Here is a 25463-nt window from a genome sequence, read left to right as displayed (position 1 = left end):
TCCCTCATCTTCTTTCCTTCCTCCCTCCCTCCCACCTTTTCTTTCTTCCTGAGTTTTTGGACTCCTGTCATTCCACATATGTCCCCCACTTTGTAGAGACAAATAAGAAGTTAGCCTTAACTATTCCTTTCTCTCATTCACAGGAATACTGAATGTCGTGGAGAAAAACATTTATAAGAAACTGATTTGGGCGGTGTCCTACTTTTATTGAGTACGTGATAAGATTGTTCCCTTCTTTAACCCCATTCCATTCCTTGTAGGCTTTTAAGAGGAAAGTTCTAACTAATTACTCTGCAGCTCACTACTTTTTCTTTCTTTTTTTTCTAAATTGAACACAAGGCATGGACCGTCTGGGGAATGCTGAGTTGTTTTTGAAGTGCATTTCTTGGTACCCAGAAAAGTTGTCTTGGTGTCGCACCTTATTTCCTCTTTTCCAGTTTATCAATTCTAACTCCCAGGTTCTACAACTTGAACTGTATTTTAAAGAGTTTTTTCCTCCCTTCTTTTCAGAGAGCATGTTAGTAATTGCATCAGGTGGAATGCATTTTCCAAAACAACCGTGACAAATGAAGGTAGAAAACAAGTCAGAAGTTACTATAACCATAACTTCAGAAGCCCTGCCTGTTGCAGAAATGCCTTGACATTCTCACAAAGAGACAACACTCTAGCCAAAATCTTTTCTAGGAGATCATTATTCCAGCTAGAACCTGGCCAGGTCAAGCTCTTTTTTAAAATTGTTGTTGCTGTTGATCAAATACTCCAAAATCAAGAGCCAGTTTGGGATGAGCTGAAAATCTGATTATGTTCATAACAAAAATTAACTCTCTCAACCCTTAATACACAGAAGATTTATAATGATTTATAGCACCTCATTGAAATTCTAGGTGCACTGAAGTTTGATTGAGTCAAGAGTGAAAATGAAGGGCAGAAGCTTTGCCTGCTATTGCAAAGACAGGCTCAGTGTGATGCTGCTATATCAGGTTTTCTGTTTATCCCTAAGGCTGGTGCAGCAATGACTTCAAAGTTTGATGGTGTCTGGGGTTTTTTTCCTTCGTTCTTTTTTTTCCTGTTTTTTCTTTCTCTAAAGAAGTTGAGCAGCAGGCTAATGGATCCCCAGCAGGGTGCAAAGACAGCAGAAAGCGCAGGAATCAGATGTCAATGTGTTCCTCCGAGATACCCTGCTAGGACAGCTAACTAACCAGGGCTTCAGTCTTCTCTTGGGGAACGCGCTTTGATGGTTCCTTGCCCACTCTTGGCTTCCTATATGCTTCCTGAATAAAATGCTGTCACAGATAAATCATGACTTCTGGGACCATTTTCTTTTTTTTTTTTAAGGAAAAGTTTGGAAACATAAGATTAAAATGATGAGCAAGTTCTAGAGAATTTTATGTGCACATATAGTCATGTGTATATAAGCACATCACATCTCCCTACTGTAGAACCATCCATGGGTCTGGGACTATTCTCTGCATGTTCCTTCCCGACCCATTACTTTATGAGGTATGTTTTTATATTTTCTGTCAGTCACTTTCAGTCAATCACTAGATTACTCTGGAAAGTTCCTGCTGAACAGATTTTGAGGGGTTGGGGGTTTTCATTGTTTTCCTTCAGCATAAACACAAGTTGGGAATTGAAGTTGTCTCAGAGGTAAGAATTTCCATTTTACGTGCAATGGACATTCAAAATCTACCAGTGTACTTTTGTGGGTTCCCACCTAGGCACACAAATAATTAGCCCTTCAGGTACTACTGCTGCTGCTGCTGCTGCTGCTGCTAGGTCGCTTCAATCGTGTCTGACTCTGTGCGACCCCACAGATGGCAGCCCACCAGGCTCCCCCATCCCTGGGATTCTCCAGGCAAGAACACTGGAGTGGGTTGCCATTTCCTTCTCCAATGCATGGAAGTGAAAAGTGAAAGTGAAGTCGCTCAGTTGTGTCCTACTCTTAGGGACCCCATGGACTGCAGCCCACCAGGCTCCTCCATCCATGGGATTTTCCAGGCAAGAGTACTGGAGTGCGGTGCCATCGCCTTCTCCGTCAGGTACTGCAGAGTATTAATAATCTACCCTTTGTTTGGAGAAGAGACAAAACTCAGCAAACTGGAAATGGAAAGTGCTTCATCTATTTTGACCAAGCACAACCCTCTTAAGCGGACTTTACCCAGTAGAAGTCAATGAAGTAAAAAAGTTGCCCTAGAACCATATCTGTATCTACTGCCGGGCTCCATCTCCATCTTCCCCTCCACAAGCCCCTGCGTGTCTTGGGCTGCACCCAGCAGCCTCAGCCAGACAGTGCGTTTGGCTGGCTTCTCTCTTCACTGGCCCTCATCTTTCTACATTGCTCTGACTGCAAGAAGGTCTCTGATCATGATGTACGTATCTGTTTGCTTCAGGCTCCATGTGAGGTTTCTTGCCCCTCAAACCTGCTTTGCCTTGGGGTCAGGGCTCTGGCCATTGAAAGGTCCCATAGCTACTCTTCCATATCATTTTGCCCTCTGCCCAGACTAACTCAGCAAGGCCACACTGCATTCTTATGTTCCATAAGGAGGAAGATGATGTCGTCTCTCACAGTTTGGGGTTCCTGCCAGCTTCATGCTTTCCCATTTGCCTTTATCCTCTCAGATTCTTTAGTAGTGCACTTCCCCATTAAAAAACCCAGACTGACCTTCCAGCAACAACCTGAATTCCTGCAGACATTTTGACATTTGACTAGCCTCACATTAGGGACCGTCCATGCTTGTTGAGTCATTCCTCAAGATTTTGTGTCTTCATACTCATGGTGAGTCCTCCCCACTGACTGATTCCATTTCCATTGCAGAGCATCAACAGTTAATGTGAGATTATCCAGTTAAATAGTGAAAAACATCCAGGTGCTCAAGATGGGACAAAATAGGGATTCTCAAGGAGGGTAAATAAAGTCACTCTACAAGGTTTCAGTTTGAGGGCTTTCTTAAATGTTGATTTCAAAATTAGATCAATTTATATATTCATATAAATATGTAGTCATATGACTATATAAACATATAGTAATTGTCTATAAATTAATATTATATATGCAAGTTCTCTATATATAATTTATACATATTATAAAGAATTTATATGAAATCCATGAGGTTTTTAAAAAATAAGATGAAAAAAGAGCCTGACTTTCATGCCTTGTTCACTGGGAAGATATAGCAGCAGGTATGAATATGAACTTTTATAAACAGTTTGTTCCATGTTCCTCTTTAGATGCTGGGACTTTCCCCATTTGGTTTAGTAAGAAAAGATCGTGGGTGAATATCCAACAGAGGTGAAATGAGGCAGTAGAAAGGCGACTACAGCAAAACCAAGGCCACGGATGAGTGGGACACAATCCAGTCTGGTGGAAGTGCCACTTGAACTTTCTATACATCCGTTTCCTGTGAATAAAACTAGCAAGTGTATCTAATATCACAGCTAGGTGGTAAAGTAAACCGTGAAAAATCAGGAATGATAGATAATATGATGGGGTAGTATTACCCCCTACATTCTGGAAACGGCTATTTTCATTTTAAATTCAAAATAACTTCCTTTTTAACCTGAAGATTTTAAAGTGTTTAATGGGAAGTATAAAAATAAGCCCAAGTGATTGTGAACCAGCAATGAAACATTTAAATTAACATGGAAAAACACACGAGAGTCCTTTCCAGCCTTTACGGTAACTAATCACGTAGGAAGGGTGTGTAGAGTTGAGTTCATTCCAAAGTAGCTTTCTAGACTAACACCAAAAACTTATCAGCCATACAAATACATCCTAAGCTTTACCCACAGTAAAAGGAATTTATTAATTGCAAGAAATTCATCTCATTTATTGCCTAAGAATGCACAGGAAAGTGAGTAAAATTAAAAAATAATTCAACATGGGTAGTCGAGGTCAATTTCGCAAAGCAAGATATACCTAACCCAACAGCTATGGGCCTTACACCTGGCAACCCAGCTTATTCAGAGATACCAGAGGAGTGAGGATGGCAGAAGTGGATGGGAGAAAAGAGAGTTGAGGATCTTCTTATAATAATGTAGACATTATTCTTGATATTTCACCCAATCTTTCATTTTTAAATAAAAGCATTATGTCCGATGTATAACTAAAATAATTCATTTTAGATTCTTTTAAAGCTTTACTTCTCAGATTTTATGCTATCATGTACTTAATGGATAATATAAAACAAAAAAAATTACTTTTGTTGTTTATAGTCATTAAAAATTACACTTCCATCCTCAAGACCGTATTCTATGTTTTGTTTTTTTTTTTAAATTTTTTAGGATAATGTGACAGGGCTCAGCAGTTCCTAAAAGTGCTGGAAATGAAGTGGTAGATAAGCCTGAAACTTAATGGTTGTGAAGTCCTTAAAAAACAATACTGTGTTTTTAATAGAGTTAGAGTGAGAAATGAAGCCGTTTTGTTTTCCCTGCATGTGTTTCTCACTCTGAAGTCAAAAAAGCAGCTCAATCTGATTGAGGTAGGTAGGGGGTAAAGAACTTACCAGGTTTTTCACATGAAAGCAAATGCTTAGAAGTAGGATTAAAAGCCAGTGTACGCTAAACTGTGAGTGTTAACTGATGTCAGCCCTGCTCCTACTCAGAAAGTGGAGTGTGAACATCCAGAGCTGATGACACTGTCTCCTTGCCAGAAGCAGAGTCTCGAACCCACACAGCAGAGCTGGAAACCACCTCACTCAGGGTTCAGTGGATGCCATTTGTCACACAGCTCAGACAGAGGCAGATATTTAAGATGGAAGAGGCTTTACAAAACTCTGTGGCCCAGGCCATAGGGCCAAAGCAGAAAACTATGTTTCATGGAACTCTCAAGTCTCACATGATATTAATAAAAGTAAAAGAAAAATGGTAAAAAAAACTGAAAGAGATGTCCATGGTCAAATGTTTAAGAAAATCGAAATTAATCAAGGTTTAATGTGTTTCTTTCCTGGAGTACTTTTCCGAGCCTTCCGTATTTTAATGTGCAGGAAAAGAAAGTGAAAGTGATAGTCAGTCCGTTGTGTCTGACTCTTTGCCACCCTATCCATGGACTGTAGCCCACCAGACTCCTGTGTCCATGGGATTCTCCAGACAAGAATACTGGAGTGGGTTGCCAGTCCCTTCTCCAGGGGATCTTCCTGATCCAGGGATTGAACCCACGTCTCCTGCGTTGCAGGCAGATTCTTTACTGTCTGAGCCACAGGGAAGCCCCAATTATTGAGCCTGAGACCTCTTTCTAATAAGATATTTACTAGGCTATGGATGGACACTTCTGTTCCTTAGGGGCACAGTTTGAGAAATACCGAGAGATAATATTACTATACCTGGTTTATAGACGAGGGAGCTGAGGCCCAAGGAGAACTCGGGTCTTTGGGTTCCGGGTACCCACTCTTCTCCGTGGACTGATCAGAAATCCGAGAAAAGATAGCTGCAACCACCATTCCCGGCAATACACATACCCTGGGAGGGTGTCCTAAAACGAATACTTCTCAAAATGCGGTACATACACTTTTCCTTCCTGGCTCGGTGAAGACGCACAGACCCTCTCGAATCGTGATTACCTGATACAGAGGCATACAGATGCTATCAATCCACTCGAGTTGCAACCGAGGCAGCTCATCCTTCCGGTTCCGATCAAAAATAGCCTGTAATGCGGGAGGAGAGCCTTGCTTTATTACACCAGAGATGTTACGGGTGCTTCGTCAACCACTTTGCCACAATGATCCGATTTTTACCAACTGAACACTTCACAAATCACAATCAACATTTACACGTACTTTCTTTTCCTTTATCTGTGATGAGAAATAAAGTATTTTCACCTCTTTTTATGAGATTTGTAAGCGGATTTATTTGGACTTTATAGCATGCAACTCCTTGGGGCCAAAATCTGTCTTCAGATATAGGTAACTGCTACTAAATCAAGTCATCAGGTCACTGGGAACTGGGTACAAGTCAAAGGAAAGGGGAATGTTTTATTGCCACAAAATAGTGCAGGCTTTTATTTTTATAGTGAGAGAGTATGGGATAGATTGGAAAAGATCCTTAAAAGCAATGTCATTTTGAATAGGAATTATTTGTGTTAATTTTTCAGAGTGGGGACAATTTTGTGTGTTTTTCAATCAGGTCCTGTCATTAACAAATTCCTAAATTTTTATCTATCATTGGATGGATAATGGGAGAACAGATGGCAACCCACTTCAGTATTCTTGCCTGGAAAACCCCATGGTCGGAGGAAACTGGTAGGGATGAACAGTGGGGGGAAGTACCCATTCTATCCTCGTGCCCAACTTTTAAACTTTATGATATTATGATGTTTAGAAAATTTCTGAGAGAAAGAAGGGACATATTTCTGTTGGGCAGACATAAAAGGAGAGACACTCAATTGTCACTGGACGGCTAACCTGGATTCCTTGGACAAACACTGCCCCGTGTCCTCCAGTGAGAATGCCCCTCCCTTTGTTCTTTTTTTATGCATATAAGCTTTATAGCCAGAGGGTATATTTTCAGATTCAACTTATAGATTCAACTTTTTATAGATTTAACTGATCAATAAATTTTAAATACATACACATGAAATATGTTTTGCCCAGATACAAATGAGATTGTTTTTACCTTAGATGACACCCACACAATGGCTATTACTGTAAAGCATTAAGCAGGAGTCATACATTATTCGGAGAAGGCAATGGCACCCCACTCCAGTGCTCTTGCCTGGAAAATCCCATGGACGGAGGAGCCTGGTGTGCTACAGTCCATGGGGTCGCTAAGAGTCAGACACGACTGAGCGACTTCACTTTCACTTTTCACTTTCATGCATTGGAGAAGGAAATGGCAACTCACTCCAGTGTTCTTGCCTGGAGAATCCCAGGGACGGGGGAGCCTGGTGGGCTGCCGTCTATGGGGTCGCACAGAGTTGGACATGACTGAAGTGACTCAGCAGCAGCAGCAGCAGCAGCAGCGGCAGCAGCAGCATAACATTATTAAGTATGCTGCAGATTCCAGGTGCTATATCCAATGTGTCACGGACATGACCAGCTCAGGGACAGGTAAAGGCTAATTCCTTTATTCTTAAAGAGTAAGGCCAGGGTCTAAGAAGCAACCCCGCTCCGCCTTGCTGTCATATGGTAGGTTTTGTCTTTCTTCTAAATAAAATGTGGCATCCACATCATTTTGGTGTTCACACAGATCTTGAGGGCAGACTCATGATACATCCTTGGTCCATATATGTTGAAAAATCCTGTATCCTTTAGACTTAGGAACAAAGGTGAGACTGGGTGGGGCTCAAATCATTTGCTGCTGAGGCTCACAAGAAGATAGAAGGGTGCTGCTGAGGAAAGTATCTCCAAATTAGGGAGATAGTCACTGCCTCCCACTGGCCCGCTTATCCTTGACTGCCATATGGAGTGTAAATATCAGGAAGGAGGACTAGGCACTCCAAGACACTGTGAAACATGCTGGAGGAAGGGCTGGTTTCTGTGAACTACATGGATCTTGGTTCAATATGTCCAAGATTTAAAAACACTTAAATGTTTTAAAGCCATTTAAAAAACATTATTCTGTTTTACCCTGTCTATAGTTCTCAATGTTATCTGAAATTTTCTTATTTGTTTAATGACTCTTTCTGGTGCATAGGATACACTTAAAAAAAATTCACTTAAAAATATTCACAATTAGCTGTGAAACCATTACAACAGTCAATTTTAGAACATTTTTATCACTCCAAGGGAAAAAAAAATGACATACCAATTAGCAATCTCTCTTCATTCTTCCCCAAATCCCCTAATACTTAAGCAGTTCACAGAATCACTTTCTGCCTTTATAGATTTGTCTGTTCTGCGGACAAATGTCTGTTCACATTTTATGTTCATGGAATCAAATGATATGTGGTCTTTTGTGATAGGCTTCTTTAACTTGGCATAATGTTTTCAAGGTTTACTGTGTAAGCCCACATCAGCACTTCATTTTTATTGCCAAATGATATTCCCTCATAGAGATATACCATATTATATTTATCCATTTATCAGTAGATGGACATTTGGGTTGTTTCGACCTTTTATTGTGTATAATGCTACTACATTCAAGTTTTATTGTGTGGATGTACGCTTTTGTTTCTCTTGGGGTTATAATTAAATGTAGAACTGCTTGCCACATGGTAACCCTAGTGTTTAATGTTTTGAGGAACTGCCAGACTGTTTCCAAAGCAGCTGAATCATTTAAATTCCCACCAGCAATGTACAAAGTTCCAATTTCTCCACATTCTTGCCAACTCTTGTTACTGTCTGTCTTTTTGATTATAGTCATCTTAGTGGGTGTGAAGTGGTACCTCACTGTGGTTTTGATTTGTATTTCCCTGATGACTAATGGTTTAGGACACTTTTCTTCATGTGCTTATTGGCCACTTAAATATATATTTTTAGAGAAATGTTTATTCAGATCCTTTACCCATTAAAAAATGTGCAGTCTTTCTGTTGTTGAATTGCAATAGTTTTTATATATTTTATAAAATATTTTATACATTTATATAATAGCTTACATATATTGCAATATTTTATATATATCCTAGACATTAGGCAGGCTTCCTGGTGGCTCAGACGGTAAAGTGTCTGCCTGCAAAGCGGGAGACCTGGGTTCGATCCCTGGGTCGGGAAGATCCCCTGGAGAAGGAAATGGCAACCCACTGCAGTACTCTTGCCTGGAAAATTCCATGGATGGAGTAGCCTGGTAGGCTACAGCCCATGGGATCGCAGAGTCAGACACGACTGAGGAACTTCACTGGTTAGACGTTAGGCCCATATCAAATATATGCTTTATAAACAGTCTTTCCCGTTCTGTGGGTTGTCTTTTCACTCTTTTGATAGAGTCCTTTGATACACAAAGTTTTTAATTTTGATGAAGTCCAATTTCTCTATTTTATCTTTTGTTTCTTATGCTTTTGGAATCATATGTAATGATATGTAAATGTAACTGTAAAAAATGGTAATAATATGTAAAATATCATTGCTGAATCCAATCCAGAAGATTTATATCTTGTTTTTTTCCCTGAGAGTTTATAGTTTTAGCTCTAACATTTAGGTCTATGATGCATTTTGAGTTTATTTTAGGGTCTGGTGAAAGAGAAGGTCCATTTTCATTTGCATGTGATAGTCCATTGTCCCAGCACCATTTGATGTAGAGATTATTTTTTCTTGATTGCATTATCTTGGCACCTTGCCCAAAATCAGTGGGCCATATCTCTAAGGGGTCATTTCTGGACTAATCACTTCTCAACAAATGTTTGATGAGTGGAAGTGTGAGATACCACTTTGTGCTATGTTTCCCTTTACAAAATTTTGCATCTTGTAATTGATTCTAAGCGAAAATTTATTTAATGTCCATATTTCCCGCCAGTTGACAAGCTTCTTGAGGGCAGGGAAGATGGTGCTGCCTCCTGTCTTGATGCACTGCGTCCAGCTTCATGCTTAATACTCGAAGGTGGTCAAGCATGTTCTGTTAACTGACTCACTGCTTCCAGTATTAATCTGGACAAAGTTACTCTGTTGACCTTTAGGACTATGACACCTGAAAGGGCTCTTGGACAATTTTATCCCTAAATATCAAGGAATAATGGATACAGAAGGTGTCAGATCTGGTTGTGCACATTTCTAGACATTTCTGGAAAAGCACTAATGTGGGATACTCCTGTTACAGCAGCCAGGCCCCTCCCGAGGAGATGGTCATCAGTCGTATTAAGTAGGCCCCTATGGGCAGACAGTAGCACATACAGCTGCGTTTCCACCACAGAATTAATTTCATTTATGTCTCCAGGAAAACCCTTACCTGACTCTACAAAAGTTCCTTAGTGCTGCGCCACTACACCTGCCAGCCTGTCAATGCTGGCAATTAACTCATATTTTTTCCATTTAATTAAATGACCTGTAGTATTGCTGCCGTGTAAGGCCTTCAGAGGAGGCCTTGGAAACAGTTTTTTAAAAGAGGAAACAAGCTTTTACTTGAAAACAGATATACTAAATAATAGGTGGCAGAAATTTGGATTGTACTACGTTTTACACATTAACTATGTATCCCAATTTAGCATCTTTATTTTATAACCAAATTTGATGACACCACCAAAAAAGAACAAAGGAATGTTTTGAAACCAGTATAAACAGATATTGCTTTGGAAATTAAAATAATTGATGGGTGTGTTAACCTATGTAGTCTCCTGATCTATTATGGGTCAACAATAAATAAAGAATAGTCAAAATTAGTAAGTCTGAGTTCTGACTTCAAACAGGTGAAACTCTTCAAGCTAGGAGCTCTTCTGCCGCTTTTCCTTGTTTTTAAATGTCAGTAAATAAAAATGTTTTAAAACTTGAAGATCTTATAAGTAACTCCAAATATTCAAAACCTAGTTGATCTGAATCTTCATAAACAGACACTCTTGATAGCTGACACATTCCTTGAGCTGCATTGAATCTTCTGTGCTCTGGCAGACTTTAGAATACTCTGGACCATTCTTGGATCATTGGGTGATATGTTTTGAGCTACTATTTAATTAAGAATAAAGAGACTGCCGCCTCCTTGAGGCTGGCGACTGGGGCATTTATGTCTTTGTTTCCTGATGGGTAAAAACAGAATCATCCTTAGCCTACAGTAAGCATTCTCAAATAGTAACTGAATGGTTGAATCCAATAAAAGCAGCATTTCAATCAGCAGAACCTAGTTTCCCAGATGCAACTTTTCATTTTGCAAAAAAAAGAAACAGACTTGAAATGATTTGCTTTCAGAATTTGGAAAAGTTCAAAATTGGAAAGTAAAATCCAGAATATTCATTATTTACTGCACCTGCTTGTTCTAGCCCCTCAAGGCTGGACAGCTTGCCTTTAGGTTTTTGTTTTTTCCTGTATGTCTGTTTCAATGTAGCCACTGACTGCATATGAAGCACCAGCCCTGGGCTTTGAGTTATTCAAGTACTACTCTGCAATCCTCCCTTGTGCCTACTTCTCCCAGTGTGGGAACATAGGAAATGCTTGTTAAGTAATCAGCCCTCTTAATCAGAAACCTGGGAATAACAGTGTTTAGCATCTAAGTTTAATTAAAGTTTGAAACTTTCAAGAGTCCTTCCTTAAATTCATTCTCAGCCTTTCAAGGTGCACTCTGAAGTTATTTCTAAATGTCATTCGAAAGGGGAAATACATCATAAGAAAAGGATGATCTTACTGAAGGGGTAAGTTTCAGTTCTGCTCTCTCCCGATCGCCTTGTTCAAAGAACTCGCTGGTTACAAGTTCAGCCACCTGAAACACAAAAATATTTTAATTAATGGGCATATATAATTCATCATGAGACGTAGAAGTTATTTCTGGCTTATGTCTATGGCAGTTACCCTCAAGACAGACTATCATTTGAAAAGCTTATGAGGAAGTCCATTAACCTTTTGTGTTTGAAAGTATGATAGAATTTAATCAATGAGCCTGATTTCCTTTTAATTAGATCTTGTGCATTGTATTTTTATTTATTTTTCTTGAAATAGAGTGAAGTACAGTTGCAATCCTTAGACACATGCCAATAGACAATCTCTGAGAGCAGAGCTCACATATTCAGATGAGGCACGGATATGTAACTTTCAAGGGAGGGAATGTTCTTATCCAGAAAAATGAAGCAAATACTAACCTAATAATAATTGACATTATAACAGATCATCATACTATATTTGTAATAATAATTCAGCCAACTTTTGGTTGTTTCTGCGCAGATTTTTTTACTTTGTTGCACACATATTTTAGCCTGGCTACATTCTGCCATCATAGAAACTTTTTAACCATGTCCCCCTACCAGTATTTGTGTGCAGTCTGGAAGGGTTAACCCCAGGGCCCACCCTTTGCTTCCTACTGTAGCAATCAGTCAAGGGGCAGGACTAATGCCAGATTTGTTGTTCATACCAGACTTTTCTGGTATTTTTTGGGGAAAATAATTATTTATGTGTTTTTGGCTGCACTGGGTCTTGGTTGCTGCTGGTGGGCTGCTAGCTGTGGTGAGCAGGGGCTCCTCTTCATTGCAGAGTATGGACTTCTCACTGCAGCGGCTTCTCCTGTTGTGGAGCACAGGCTCTAGGTGAAAGGTCTTCAGAAGTTGTGCAGGCTTAGTTGCTCAGCAGCATGTGGAATCTTCCCGGACCAGGGATCGAACCCATGTCCCCTGCATTGGCAGGTAGATTCTTATCCACTGTACCACCAAGAAAGTCCTATAGTATGTTATGATATGACTTGAAGAATGTGATTTGGTTTTAGGCTGTCTCCATCCACATAGTAAATAACTGTTTATTTATGGTGGGTTCTAGTTGTTAACAAGCACAATGGAATGGCTGTTCTACTGTAAACCACACAGATATTTCCAAAGTAAGGACATATATTTTTCTACTTTTCATCTATTAGCATGGATGATCAGAAGCTGCTGATCACAGTCAGACTTACAGAGATTTTTTTTTTCCCCCAAGTCCTGTGCTTCTATCAGTAGGTTTATGGGAAGAAAACTGATATAACAGATAAGAGCTGACTGGATATTTTCAACAACACCGTGGTGAACATCTGGGAAATCTCTGAGATGAACAAAATGCTGAAAGAACAGAAAACAAATTTCAGACAACTTGATGGCAAGAAGACCTGATTTCCAGGCTAATTCCAGGCTCTTATAAAGATGAGATTCTTAGGTCTGGCAAAGGTTAGAGTGGCTTAATTTTGGTCAAGTGCAGAGAATCAAGATTATTTACCTAAGTATATCTCTCAAGAGATTTTATCAACCATAAATGGTAGCCATTGATAAAACAAAAAGAATATGTATCACACACACACATCTGAGAGTGGCAAGTATAGAGTCATTTATTAACAAATAAAATGGCCAGCGCAGATTTTAAACATTTAAAAAATTCAATAGCATAAAACTAGGTGGAACTGACTGAATCTTCCTAGGATTCCGGCTCACTTCTCTCCAGCCTCTGCCACTGCCTTTCACATTAGCACGCCAAGCCTCTCCTGTTGATCTCTGGCCTGCCTTTAGAGAAGAAGTGGCCCTCTAAGGACCTGGCCTCTCCAGAACTCTCCCTCGGACTCCTCTGAGGTGGATCTTTTGCACTAAAGAATGTGCGTGTGTATAGCAGGTCACCCCGAGGTGGAGTCCCGAAGAGGTCAGTAGTCCCTGGAAAGCAAAGAGATTAAAACAAAATCCTTGTATTGAGCTTTCTAAAGTGGTCTTGGGAATTTCCCCTGAGCTTCTTTCACAGCTCAACTTGTACCACTGTTTCATTTGTACTTAAAAACCCAAGCAGGCCTATTAAGTGGCTCCTGATTGAATTTTTTATTAAAGAAGGAAATTGAGATGCTAATCAGGCCTTGGGGGATGACTGGGGAAACCCGCATGCTTAGAGTCCTGTGTGCAAGGAAGGCAAAGTGAAAGAGACTCCAGTGAGAAAACATTTTCAAAGAGAATTTTTAAAAAAATCAGCATCCAGGAAATTGGAAAGATATTTCTGTTTTTAAAAGAAGTTTCTGTTGTTTTCATCCAACTGTTTCCTAACATCCTACTAGAAGTGAGTAAGTTTTTGAAAACATTTAACTCATTCAATTTGGAGACAAAAATGAGATCTTTAGAGTTGTGACAAGATTTCTGATGGAAACATTTAGAAAAACAGGGTTTTATGTTTTATTTCCCTGACCTCGTGAGTTTCTGCATCAGTGAGCAGACGTTCAAATCTTGAAAATAAAATAATATTTATATCAGGGACCAAGAAGACCACCTACAAGTGGCCACTGGGCCTCTTCATTCTATAATCTCAATGCAGTAGCTTTTTTCCTTTCAAGTACTTTGTCACTTTCTGACTCCCAGGTGGGCTGCTGCTCCTCTATCTGTGACATGCACTTCACTGGGGTCCTGATGGCCCTGGCACAGCGTCCCTCATCCATCCCCTTTCTAATCTTCTCTATTATCCTCGGTCCTCCTAACTTTTTCCTACTCTCCACCACCTTCCATCCCTATCATAGAAGCCACTCCCCATATAGTATCTGGAAAGTCACCTACATCTTCTCTGCACTATATTCCCAAACTTTATTTTAAGGGAGGCCATCCCACATGAGGGAGGGAAAGGTGGGCATAGATGAAGAAATAAGCTACGCGACCAGCAAATTCTCCACCATAACCTGCTTTTTAGCTTCAAGTGTGTGTGCATGCTTAGTCGCATAGTTGTGTCTGACTCTTTGCGACCCCATGGACTGTAGCCCACCAGGCTCCTCTGTTCATGGGATTCTCCAGGCAAGAATACTGGAGTGGGTAGCCATTCTCTTCTCCAGGGGCTCTTCCTGACCCAGGGATTGAATCCAGGTCTCCAGCATTGTCAGTTCAGTTCAGTTCATTTGCTCAGTCATGTACAACTCTTTGCAACCCCATGGACTGCAGCACTCCAGGCTTCCCTGTCCATCACCAACTCCTGGAGCTTACTTATCGAGTCGGTGATGACATCCAATCATCTCATCCTCTGTCATCCCCTTCTCCTCCTGCCCCCAACCCCCTGCCCCTCCCCCCAGCATCAGGGTCTTTTCCAATGAATCAGCTCTTTGCATCAGGTGGCCAAAGTATTAGAGTTTCAGCTTCAGCATCAGTCCTTCCAATGAATATTCTGGACTGATTTCCTTTAGGATGGACTGGTTGGATCTCCTTGCAGTCCAGGGACTCTCAAGAGTCTTCTCCAACACCACAGTTCAAAAGCATCAATTCTTTAGTGCTCAGCTTTCTTTATAGTTCAACTCTCACATCCAAACATGACTACTGGAGAAACCGTAGCTTTGACGAGATGGACCTTTATTGGCATTGTTGGCGGATTCTTAACTGTCTGAGCCACTTCAATCATGTCACACTAAAGCGAAAACCAAGACTCAGTTGGAAGAGAGTCTATTTATTAGAGCGGAGTCTGTAGCAAAACAGCGCCACCTGCACCAAGCTGTCATGTGAGCAAGATAAAAACTTTCATTTGTGTTCAGCAACTGAATTTGAGAATATATTTGTTACTGCAGTCAAGCCTAGCTTAGCCTTTACTAACACAGAAATTGGTATGGAAGTGAGGTACTGCTATTCACAGAAAGGAAGGAAGGAAAAGAAAGAAAGGGAACAACCCTAAAATATGTAGCTTGAGAGTCAGGTATAAAAAAGTGAGGAAATGGTTGTTAGAAGCTATAGGGATGAGGATCCATCTGACATGGTGGCAAAATAGTTTATGTAAAGCAAATACTGTAATAAAGCAAATACTGTCTCTAAGGAACTTAGGGGAAGAGATTGAAAAAGAAAGCTAATAGCACGTGATGGCTGCTATTGACTGTTTTGCTCAGTATTGTAAGAAGTGAGCTCAGAAAAGGGTTGGCAGGTGTCTAATCAGAAATGAAAGGGAACAGAGAAAGTCATAAATTCTGGATCTTTTATAGGGATAGAATATGAAGCTGCTTCTTAACCCCAAACTGTGAAAGTAAAAATTGAGATACATTTTGAATGACAAAGATCTCAAGACTTACTTAGCCTCACAACAAGAATGAAATAGAAGGTGTGGCCAGTGACACACAGTTAAAAACTCTGAATGAAAAGTAATTAGCCTCCAATTAAAAAAAACAAAACTCTGAATGAATTAGGGAACACACACAACATCCGTTCAATTAGACAAAATGGCCCAGAGAAATAATTTTTGACTACAGTTTTCTCACTGGTGCCAAATACTGGGCACCAAATACTAGAGATTAACGGTCAAGAGAGAAATAAAGATGTACGTGTGCTATATTTCCTTCTTCCTGAATGTAAGGAAGCAAAGAAATACAGATCTAAGAAGTTTGTATAGTATCTAACTGTGGAAATGCTTATTTGCAAATGGAAATGACGGGGATCAAAGACCTAAGAAGGAGGCTCAATGTTTAAGAGGCTTTTGGTGCTAAAACTCCCTCACAAGCCTGTGAGTATCTAAAACTTAAACCTGGGGCACTCAACCTTCTTTAGAGGGGAAATAGGCTGAGAGAGTTTGACCTCTGAGTCTCACCAAGGAGGACGGTGGAAAAGGAATGATTTCCCAGGATGGATCTAAAAACCATAGAAAATATCAAATTGGGGAGCATGTCCCTGAGAATCAGGGCCCTCCCAGAGGAAGCCCCATGGAGCTGAGAGTGTCATCTGAGTGTTTTGTGGCATGGGTGTGTGCTGTGTGCTGCATTTTGGGTGTGTCTGGGCCTCTGGTTTACATCCAGACGTGCTGTAGGGGTGCGCACGTATCACCCAGAGATCCTGGACTTTGAGCTTAACCCCTTGACCCATGGGCTGTTTGGGTCATCTCCCTTGGAGGGGAGGATGAGTATATTTTGCTTGCAGGAAGGAGAGAGAACCACATTTTTGGTGATTAGAAGGGCAAACTGTGGGAGTTATGTTTTCACCAACTATTCCTGGCTTTCTACTTTCTGGGCACAGGGAAGGATAGCATTTCCTAGCTGGACAGGGTCTTGTGGTAAGTTCTGGCCAATGAATTGCTGGGGGCATGACATTTAACTTCCAGTGAGTGAAAAACCCACCCGGGCCTCTGCAGGAATGATCCAGACAGTGGCTGCTCCTTCAGCCCCAGTCCAGCGTGAGGACAGAGGCGCCAGCCAACCTCGGAGGCACGTGCCTCCAGGTGATTTGTTGGTTTTAGCCACTGAGATCTTGAGCTTAGTGGTAACACAGCCCATTCTGCCAGCACACTTGCCTTATTTAAAAAGGTTAACGGGTGCCTCCTATGTAACAAAGCATAAAACACTGTTAAGAAGGAAAGACTTTGGAACTTAATCTGCTAGAACTTGAATTCCTAGCTATGCAACTTACACTTGTATGACCTCAGACTATGTATCCTTTTTAAGCCTCATTTTTCCCATTGGTGAAATAGGAATAATCACTGTATTAGTTTCCTAATACAGAAACTACCGCAGACTGGTGGTTTAAAGCAACAGAAATGACGTCTCTCATAGTTCTGGAGGGCAGGAGTTCAATATCAGTTCACTGGGCAGAAATTGAGGTGCTGGAAGGGCCATGGCCCCCCGGAGTCTCGAGGAGAGGATCTGTCCTTCGCCTCTTCTAATGTCTGGTGGCTGCCAGCATCCTCCTTCCTGGGGCCATACCGCTCCAGTCTCCACCTTGTCTTTGCCTTGCCTTCTCCTCTTGTGAAGGTGCCATCCCCGTGCCTCTCTCTTCTAAGGACACTTGTGACTGAATTGAGGGCCTTCTTGAATAATCCAGATGATAATAATGATGGTCCTTAATGTAATCACATCTGCAAAGACCCTTTTTCCTTCTAAGGTAACACTTACAGGCTCCAGGGATTAGGACCTGATGGCCTTGGGTTGCCATTATTCAGCCCCTACAGTAACAACACCCACCTCAGAGGATTTAATGATATAACACTTACAAAGCAGACATTTAACAGTTACTCAGTCAATAAATATTAGTTTTTATTGTTATGTGAATGTATCTTATTTTCCCTCAAATGTCAAGTCTTAAGATAACAAGTTACTGCTTTAGACCCCACAGCCCACCCAGGAGCTGCCTCATAAACTGGAAAGAGCTACTAAATTAATCAAATCTTAAATTGGGTAGTTATGAGATTAAAAACTATTCTTGCTCTAGAACTAACACTTTTGACCAGTGAAACCAGTAAATGCATTAAATTTTTGGCACAAATTAAATTAGATACCTCATATTTTGGCCGAAGAGCCCTCTGATTTCTAAACAGGCTTAAAAAAAAATCAAATTTCCTTTTTACCTCCTTTTTTTTTTCACCAGATGTGAAAAATTGGACCTTGTACTAAAACATGGTTACCTATTCAAAAACACTACGTTTGAAACTCCTGCCTTAAGAAATGGCCAAAGTGTTATTTGGATTTAGTGTGTTAAAAGAAAAAAATCTTACAGAGTCAGAAATATTAGTTCTCAGTGGAAGCATGATAAAGAAAGGCTGGGCAATAAACTATGTCGCCCCTCGGCCTCCTGCTATTTTTTACACCGCGTTAATACTGATGCAAATTGACTCGGGTTTCAGTGCCTGGCAGACAGGGCTCTGGGAATGCTGTCCCCCCCATTCCCCCCTCGGTTGAGCCCTGCCATTAATCACCACTCGCCTGTCTCGAGATCTCCCACGGTTTGGTCACGGCTCCAAGGTCACAGGCTGTCATTAACATTGATCTGAAAAACAGAACCAAACAAAACAGCCTGAATAATCTTTTGTTGCATTCCTAAACAAACCCGTCCTAGATACGTAAATAAATAAAATGGGACCAAGGCCAGCTCACATCTTCTTTACCTCCACAAGGGAAGCACTGTTTATGGTCCCATGTTTAAATCTCCATCGTGCAACCACACTGCTTCGGAGGACAAAGCTCGCACTCCCTCTCGGTGGCCCTTTTGTTTTGCCTGCGGTAGATCAAGGAAAGCCAAGTCCTGCTTTCTCCGTACCTGAACCAAGCAAGTTCTGCTGAAAATAATTTGTAATGGACGATGCTTTTTATTTTTAACACTCAGCAAGGGAATCAGTATATAATACTACCATAGCTGGTGAACCTATTTACCAAAGTATCACTGATGGATGGGGACGGAAGAAAACCCACAGCAAAAGGCAAATAGCCTGCCCTGTTAGGGGCTCCAGCATTTTTATCGGCTCCACAGAGCTAATATTTACGAGGGAGAGACACACGGTTTCACTCCAGTTTACTACCTGGCTACAACCCTGTTTTACAAGCGTTACGAAGAAGAAACATATTCAGCCACAGCTTTTATTAATTTGAGCACATAAGAAAATACAGGCAAGATCCAGATCAGATCTTTGAGGGGCAGATTTCTACTGGTTTATCTAGAATCCACACTGAACCCTGGATATAAAAAATATGGGGAACGCCAGTTTCAAAACTTAAAATGTACATGAGTATATTAACGTAAGTTATCATGCAAACCATGAAAACCAGTGTACAGTTCAGCCCTAAACAGACTACCTTTAAGGAAGAATAAAGAATCGGCAGACAAGGGTCTGCAAGAAACCAAGACAAGGGTTAAAAGGGGAAAGAAGCAAACAGACACCATCACCTGGAGAATTCTAGAGAGGGAGGCTATGACAACACAAGTTGCAGCCCTGGTGCTCCTAACTGGGTGTGTTGGGAAGGGAAAAAAATCAGGCACACTCTTTGTCCCAAATCTCTCTTTGTATTGAAGCTAGCTGCACGTGATGAGGAGTAGTGAAGGATCTGAGCTGGGGAGCCACATCTTGGTTCACTCCTTTTGGAAGAAAGGGGTGTGTTGTTAAAGGTCAGAGGGCTGTCCTGACGTCAGGTGTTAACATTTCATACCCTGCTGGGTTTGAACGCCTTAGAAACACGTCTGCTTCCCAGATGGCAGAGCATGCCTGGACGGTGGTGAGAGGTTTGTGTCACTTCCCCAGGAAACTACTCCAGGGAGCAAGGCAGACCGGCAGATAACAATAGGTCTTTCAAAGTGCACTCAGGCAGCACCAGTTAGGAGCAGTGCTCTCGGAGTCAGGTAGCATCTAACTCCAAACACTCCCAAGCTAAGACCTGTGCAGAGAGACACATCAGCCTATTGTTCATCTTTGGTTTGTGATGCGCTTCCGCAGTCCTCACCATGTGCCTGCCTCTCTACTAAGCACTGTACCAACCACCTACTAACGAACCTCTAACTAAACGACTCCTCATCACAGGGTGCTATTATTTCTAGTTTCCAGAGAGGTCACGGAGAAGGAAATGGCAACCCACTCCAGTGTTCTTGCCTGGAGAATCCCAGGGATGGGGGAGCCTGGTGGGCTGCCGTCTATGGGGTCACACAGAGTCAGACACGACTGAAGCGACTTAGCAGCAGCAGCAGCAGAGAGGTCAATGGAAGTGTGGAGGTATTAAGTAACTTTCCCAAAGGAAGGAAAGGATTCAGGATTCCGTGCTTATCACAAAGCTGCCACACCCCTCTTGTTCCACCCCAGTGCTTTTCATTTTAGGACCGTTTTAGGACCCTCTGCTGGGACCAGAGAGGGACAAAACTGTAGGTAATGCGTTGGACTTTGTAGTCTCTCTCCCAGACAGGAAATAAAATCTCTGTGAGCTTGCCTACTTGTACCATAGTTGATCATTACTTAAGTCTCATCTACTCAATAATTTGAAGCGTACTTCTCAAATTCATGTCAACATTAATCAGTCAATCAACAAATTTATTGAGCATCTGCAAGGTGCTCTGATGATGAGAACTCTAATAGCTACCATTTATTGAGTGGGGCTTCCCCAGTGGTTCACTACAGACTCCATCTGTAGTGCAGGAGCTGCAGGAGACCCAGGTTCAATCCCTGGGTCAGGAAGACCCCTGGAGGAGGGCCTGGTAACCACTCCAATATTCTTGCCTGGAGGATCCCATGGACAAAGGAGCCTGGTGGGCTTCAGTCCATAATGTTGTCAAGAGTTGGACACAACTGAGCGACTTAGCATACATGCGTTGAACAGGCATTAGAGAGTGATTTATATCGTCTCTATATGAGGTAGAGATACCATTATTATCTCCATTTTACAAAGCAGAGAATGTTTTGCCTTCCTGGATGGGAGGGGTGGGGGCAGGTGGTTAGGTACCTTGCCTGAGGTTATTATCACTAGGCGGTATCAAAACTAGGGCTGGGATCCAAACAGTCTGACAGAACATCTCTACTTTCAGCGAATACAGTGGAGCCAGAAAGTCTGTATGGAGAAAGGAGACAGAATAAAGGCTGGGAAGGAGGATGGTAGATGTCTAAAACCTTTATCCAATTGGGGTAGGGAGTCAATTAAGGTTGGGGGCTCAATTAAGGAGGCACCTGGCCAAAGCTTCAAGGAGAGGACTTTAATACCTCTTATTAATTAAGAGGTATTAATAGATGTGGGAATAGTTTAAAGAAGGAGAGAGTGGAAGCAGGGAGACTGGTAGGAAAGTATAACTTAAAAGGGCATAAAACCAAGAAATGCGGGGATGGAAAGGCAAGGATAAGCATGAGCACTTACAAGCGAAGAATGGAAGGAGGTGAATGGGCAATTTTAGCTTATTTTTTAGAGTCAGTCTCTGTACTTAAAAGGCCATCTCTGGAATAAGAGAGGAGGGAGGGAGCTTGCAGCAACTGTTTGTGTCTTGACGTCTGCATAACTCTAGTCTGATTTACAGTTAGATGGTGCAATCTGCTTAGTGCAACTGCAGGAATGAAGGTCAGGAATGTCCGCCATGGGGTCAGAAGAGGTCATGTGACCCTAGAGTGTCTGAGACTCCCAGTGGCTCACTGCTGCCACGACTCTCTTCTAGTTGCCAAAATTGCTTCAATACTTATCTTGAGATAATCATAACTTTCTTGATTTGCTCTCTAGTTTTAAAAGCATTTGCAACTAAAAAGAGAACTATTTGCGGGGGGATAAATTGGGAGACTGGGATTGACATACACACAGTACTATATATAAAATAGATAACTAATATGGACCTACTGTATAGCATAGGTCATCTACTCAATACTCTGTAATGATGTATATGGGAAAAGAATCTAAAAAAGAGTGCATGTATGTATATGTGTGTGTATATATATATATATATTTATACAAAAAACACTGATTCACTTTGCTGTTATACCTGAAACTAACACAACATTGTCAATCAGCAAGTTTAAAGATTAGTATACTTCAATAATTTTTTTAAAAAGGAATACATTTTAATTTAAAAGATATTTTCAATTCAGTGAAAGATTACATGTATGAACTGCATTTTATGTTTACCAAATAAAAAGATGACACCTTGCAGTTGACAATCTGCCTCACTGCTTTAAATTTTACACACAAATACAGATCCCAAACGGCCAACATAAAATGACAGTACGGAAGTAACTCAGGTTCTGTTTAGCTTTACCGTCACCGCGCTACCGTTGTTTATTCCGAATATACTGCTTAAAAGCAGAAAGGTGACATCCCCAAAGGCTGGGGAATTGCATGTGGAGTGAGGCCAACAGAGTTCTGAGCCGTTAGGAACTTGCTCTTGAAAGTGCATCCCGAGTCCACCTGTGTTAGGGCTGACGGGAAAACTGGGTGTTTTGGGAATTAACTTACATGTGTACAATCCATAGACAATGGAAGGATGAGTAATACTGTGTTAATTTGAAGCTTTCAGAGCAATTACTTTGATACTCAGCAGTAACCTCAGCAATTGTTTAGAATTTATACCAACAAAAGAATTTTCTCTGGGATGCATGTCTCATCGTTGACATTGTTTAGATTGCAGGCACATGGTGATGATAAAAAGCAGGCTAACTTTTAGTTGGTTTTATTACTATTTTAAAATTCTCTGGGATGGTGTTTCCCAGACCGCCCCCTCCTTGACATGCACATGGTCAGAGGCCAGCTGTGAAATGGGGTGGGGGGTGCAGAGCTGCAGGGAAAGGAGAGTTCCTGCAGACTTCATCTCTGCTCTGTGTACTTTGCCTCCAAATAAGATTTTTCTTACCTATAGGGTTCCCTGCAGAAAAGTTTGGAAACCTCTGTGGGAAAATACTCATGTGGAAACACAATAAGCACTGGCATTTTAGGAGCTGTGTTCCGGAGAGAGGCCAGACCCCAGTGGTTCTGGTAGGACAATTTGTGAGGATGCTGAGGAACAGAAGAATTCCTTGAGGGGAGATTACATTTAGGGGGTAGTGAGGAGGAGGGCTTCCCTGTGGTTCAAACAGTAAAGAATCTGCCTGCAATGCAGGAGATCAGGAAGATCCCCTGGAGAAGGAAATGGAAATCCACTCCAGTACTCTTGCCTGGGAAATCCCACGGACAGAGAAGGCTGCAGGGCTACAGTCCACAGGGTCACAAAGAGTCAGGCATACTGAGTGACTAACACACACACACACACACACACACACACACACACACACACACACGGAGAAGGAAGGGTTGGAGAAAGACAAATAGGAGAACGGAGAGCAAGAAGATAGCAAAAAATTCAGAAGAGCATGGGCTTTGCAGAAGCCAAGGCAGGAGAGAGTTTTAAGAAAGCAAAGGCCAACACAATTCAGACTGTGAAGAGATCTAGGAAGCTGGAGAGAACAAAGGTCGTAGGATATGATCCCTGGGAGGTGACTGGTGACTTTTCAAAAAGTGCAGAAATCACATTTTAAATTTAAATTCCTCAGTCGAAGACTTTACTCTAAATACTAGATACACTTTGGAATGCTATGGAGCAATCAAAGATGATGCTGGTATGGACATGGAAAGAATTCCAAGGCATGCAGTTGAGTGAAGAAGCTAGTATATATGTAAATATATAATTTATGTTGAAGAAACAGATGGACACTAAATACTATGTTTCCCATGGGTACACATGTGTGGAAATGCTCTGACAGTAGTCTGAAAATAAACAAGGAATTAAAAACAGAGCAACGCTGTGCACAGTATGGGAACTGGGAGTAATACCCCAGGAACATTATAGAATGTTCTGATTTGTTACAGAAAAATGTATTCCAATTATTGTGGAATTGAGTGATCTAAAAAGAAAGAAATTGCCTTGTACGAAGTTAGAGGAGTGTGGCTGAGCTGTGGGATTGAAGGAGAGGAGAAAACTATGTTTGGACCTTAAGAAGAAGGCAGACTTTAGGGATGACGTTTTTTTTTAAACTGAGGAGATGGAAGCATGTTTTTTAGCCTAGAAAGGTCATGTTGGGGAAAAAACTAAAAGCCAGATTTTGAAAATGCAAAAAGGAGTAAAATTGACACAGCCAGGTCAGAGGTCAGGGGTGGGGAGTGGGGGAGGAGGACCCGGAATAGGAACCTAGAATAGGAAGCTGAGACGGAGGTGTTGACAAGAGGAGGCCCCCGATACCACCTCGGGAAGGACAACGAGAATGTCATCTGTAACGATAACAGAGCGAAGCATGGATGCAGAGGAGGGGGGTAGAGGGCCCTTTGGTGAGACAGTGAGCAGGGGGTCAGCTGTGGAGGCAAGGGGCAGGCAGGCTCTGCGTTCTGAGACGGGGGCAGAGGCTGCGGGCTGGGCCAGGGTCCCCGGGGTGTTTTCAGTGGTTGCCCAGCTGTGGGGCAGATGCACTGAGCCCAGAATCCTGGCCTCACAAGCTTTCCCAGGAATACCAAACAGCTGTGGAACAGGACTAAGGCACTAAGTCTGCGGATGGGTGAGGTGAGGACGGTGGAAGGCCGGGGCAGAGGGAAAGAGGAAGAGTGCCTACCCAGCTGGAGTGGCTGCAGTGGGGAAAAGTGGTTAAAACGTGCCGAGGAAAAATGAGGTTTTGCTGCTGTCTTTCCTAAACTACTGAGAAGAAGTCCCATGAAACGTCTAGAACAGATTCCTTATTCCAAACACAAAAATCTTTTGATTGGTTTTCCATCTAAAATGCCTACTGTCTCTAAAAACAAAACAACCCAAACTTAACTCTCCACTTTCCTTTGTTCTGTGAAACTGTTTTCCAAGGTCCAAAAATCCCATCTCCAGTGCAATTTGCATGCCTGCTGAAACACGACTAGTTCAAACATCTCCTAATTTTGAAGGCAAATGTATGGAGAGGAGGCAATATAAAATAAACCAGAAGATGAAAAGACATATTCTCTATCTTTTTTGTAATTATTCAACTAGTTTCTGAATGGTTTGAATGCAAGCTAAGGTTTGGTACTTTAAACATCAGTTGTGCACTCTTAGCATTGTCAAAAAGGCATCAGTAAATCTTCAAATACTGAATAAACACACAAACAAGAGCTTTTTCTTACCGAAATATATCACGATGGTTTTTGATGTTCCAATCATATTCTCCTTTACTGACAAGTTCGAAGAATTCTGTTCTCCTCCTGCATGAAATCAAATGGAAATTCTCAGTCTGTGTGGTGATATAAACACATTTATGGGAAAATATAAGACCACCTCAACCAAGTAATTTAATATTTGAAATCATGAGGCTAAAGTGCTATCAAAATAAACCACTTTTTTAAAAATGTTGAGGCTTTGACAAAAAGCCACAATCATTTCCAAATGTATTTACAACAGAAGAGATTATCGGGCCATAAAACAGAAATCAGTGTGGTCCCGCATTTGGGATTACTTGCTGTGAAGCCCTGTGACTCTTAATGAAAAAGTCAGAGAAGGGAGGCAAGGACACATAAAAAGCGGGAACAGTTCCAGAATGTTCTTTTATCATTCAACATAGAACTGAGCTGTATGATCATCCAAGATAATATAAACTCCCTGGTAGTAAATTCAGGACAAATACTTTTGTAGAAGTTAAAAAGTAACCATTTCATCATTTCAGGGCTTTAAGCACATCGGCTATGGAGTCAGAAATAACTGTGTTTAAACCATAGCTCAGTCACTTCTTGCTGTGCAACTTTGGAAAGTCAGTTAAACCCTCTGAACCTCAATTTCCTAATCTGTAACTTGAGGGTCCTATTTGCTGACTCAGAGT

The 25463-nt window shown here is 41.4% G+C and overlaps 1 protein-coding gene across 1 annotated transcript in view; it reads right to left on the bottom strand.

The window, feature by feature from the left end:
• The window catches only part of PDE11A (phosphodiesterase 11A), a 424511-nt gene that overhangs the window by 25726 nt on the left and 373322 nt on the right, over positions 1-25463 (bottom strand). The window contains exons 16-19 of the mRNA XM_052662664.1: positions 24775-24852; positions 18139-18202; positions 11194-11268; positions 5556-5639 (exon numbers count right to left, since the gene is read on the bottom strand). Of these exons, the coding sequence (XP_052518624.1) occupies positions 5556-5639; positions 11194-11268; positions 18139-18202; positions 24775-24852 (301 nt within the window). The remainder of the gene's footprint in view (positions 1-5555; positions 5640-11193; positions 11269-18138; positions 18203-24774; positions 24853-25463) is intronic.

Source organism: Budorcas taxicolor, chromosome 2 (assembly GCF_023091745.1).
Source record: "Budorcas taxicolor isolate Tak-1 chromosome 2, Takin1.1, whole genome shotgun sequence".
Lineage (NCBI taxonomy): Eukaryota > Metazoa > Chordata > Mammalia > Artiodactyla > Bovidae > Budorcas > Budorcas taxicolor.
This window is presented reverse-complemented; position numbering and strand designations above follow the sequence as displayed.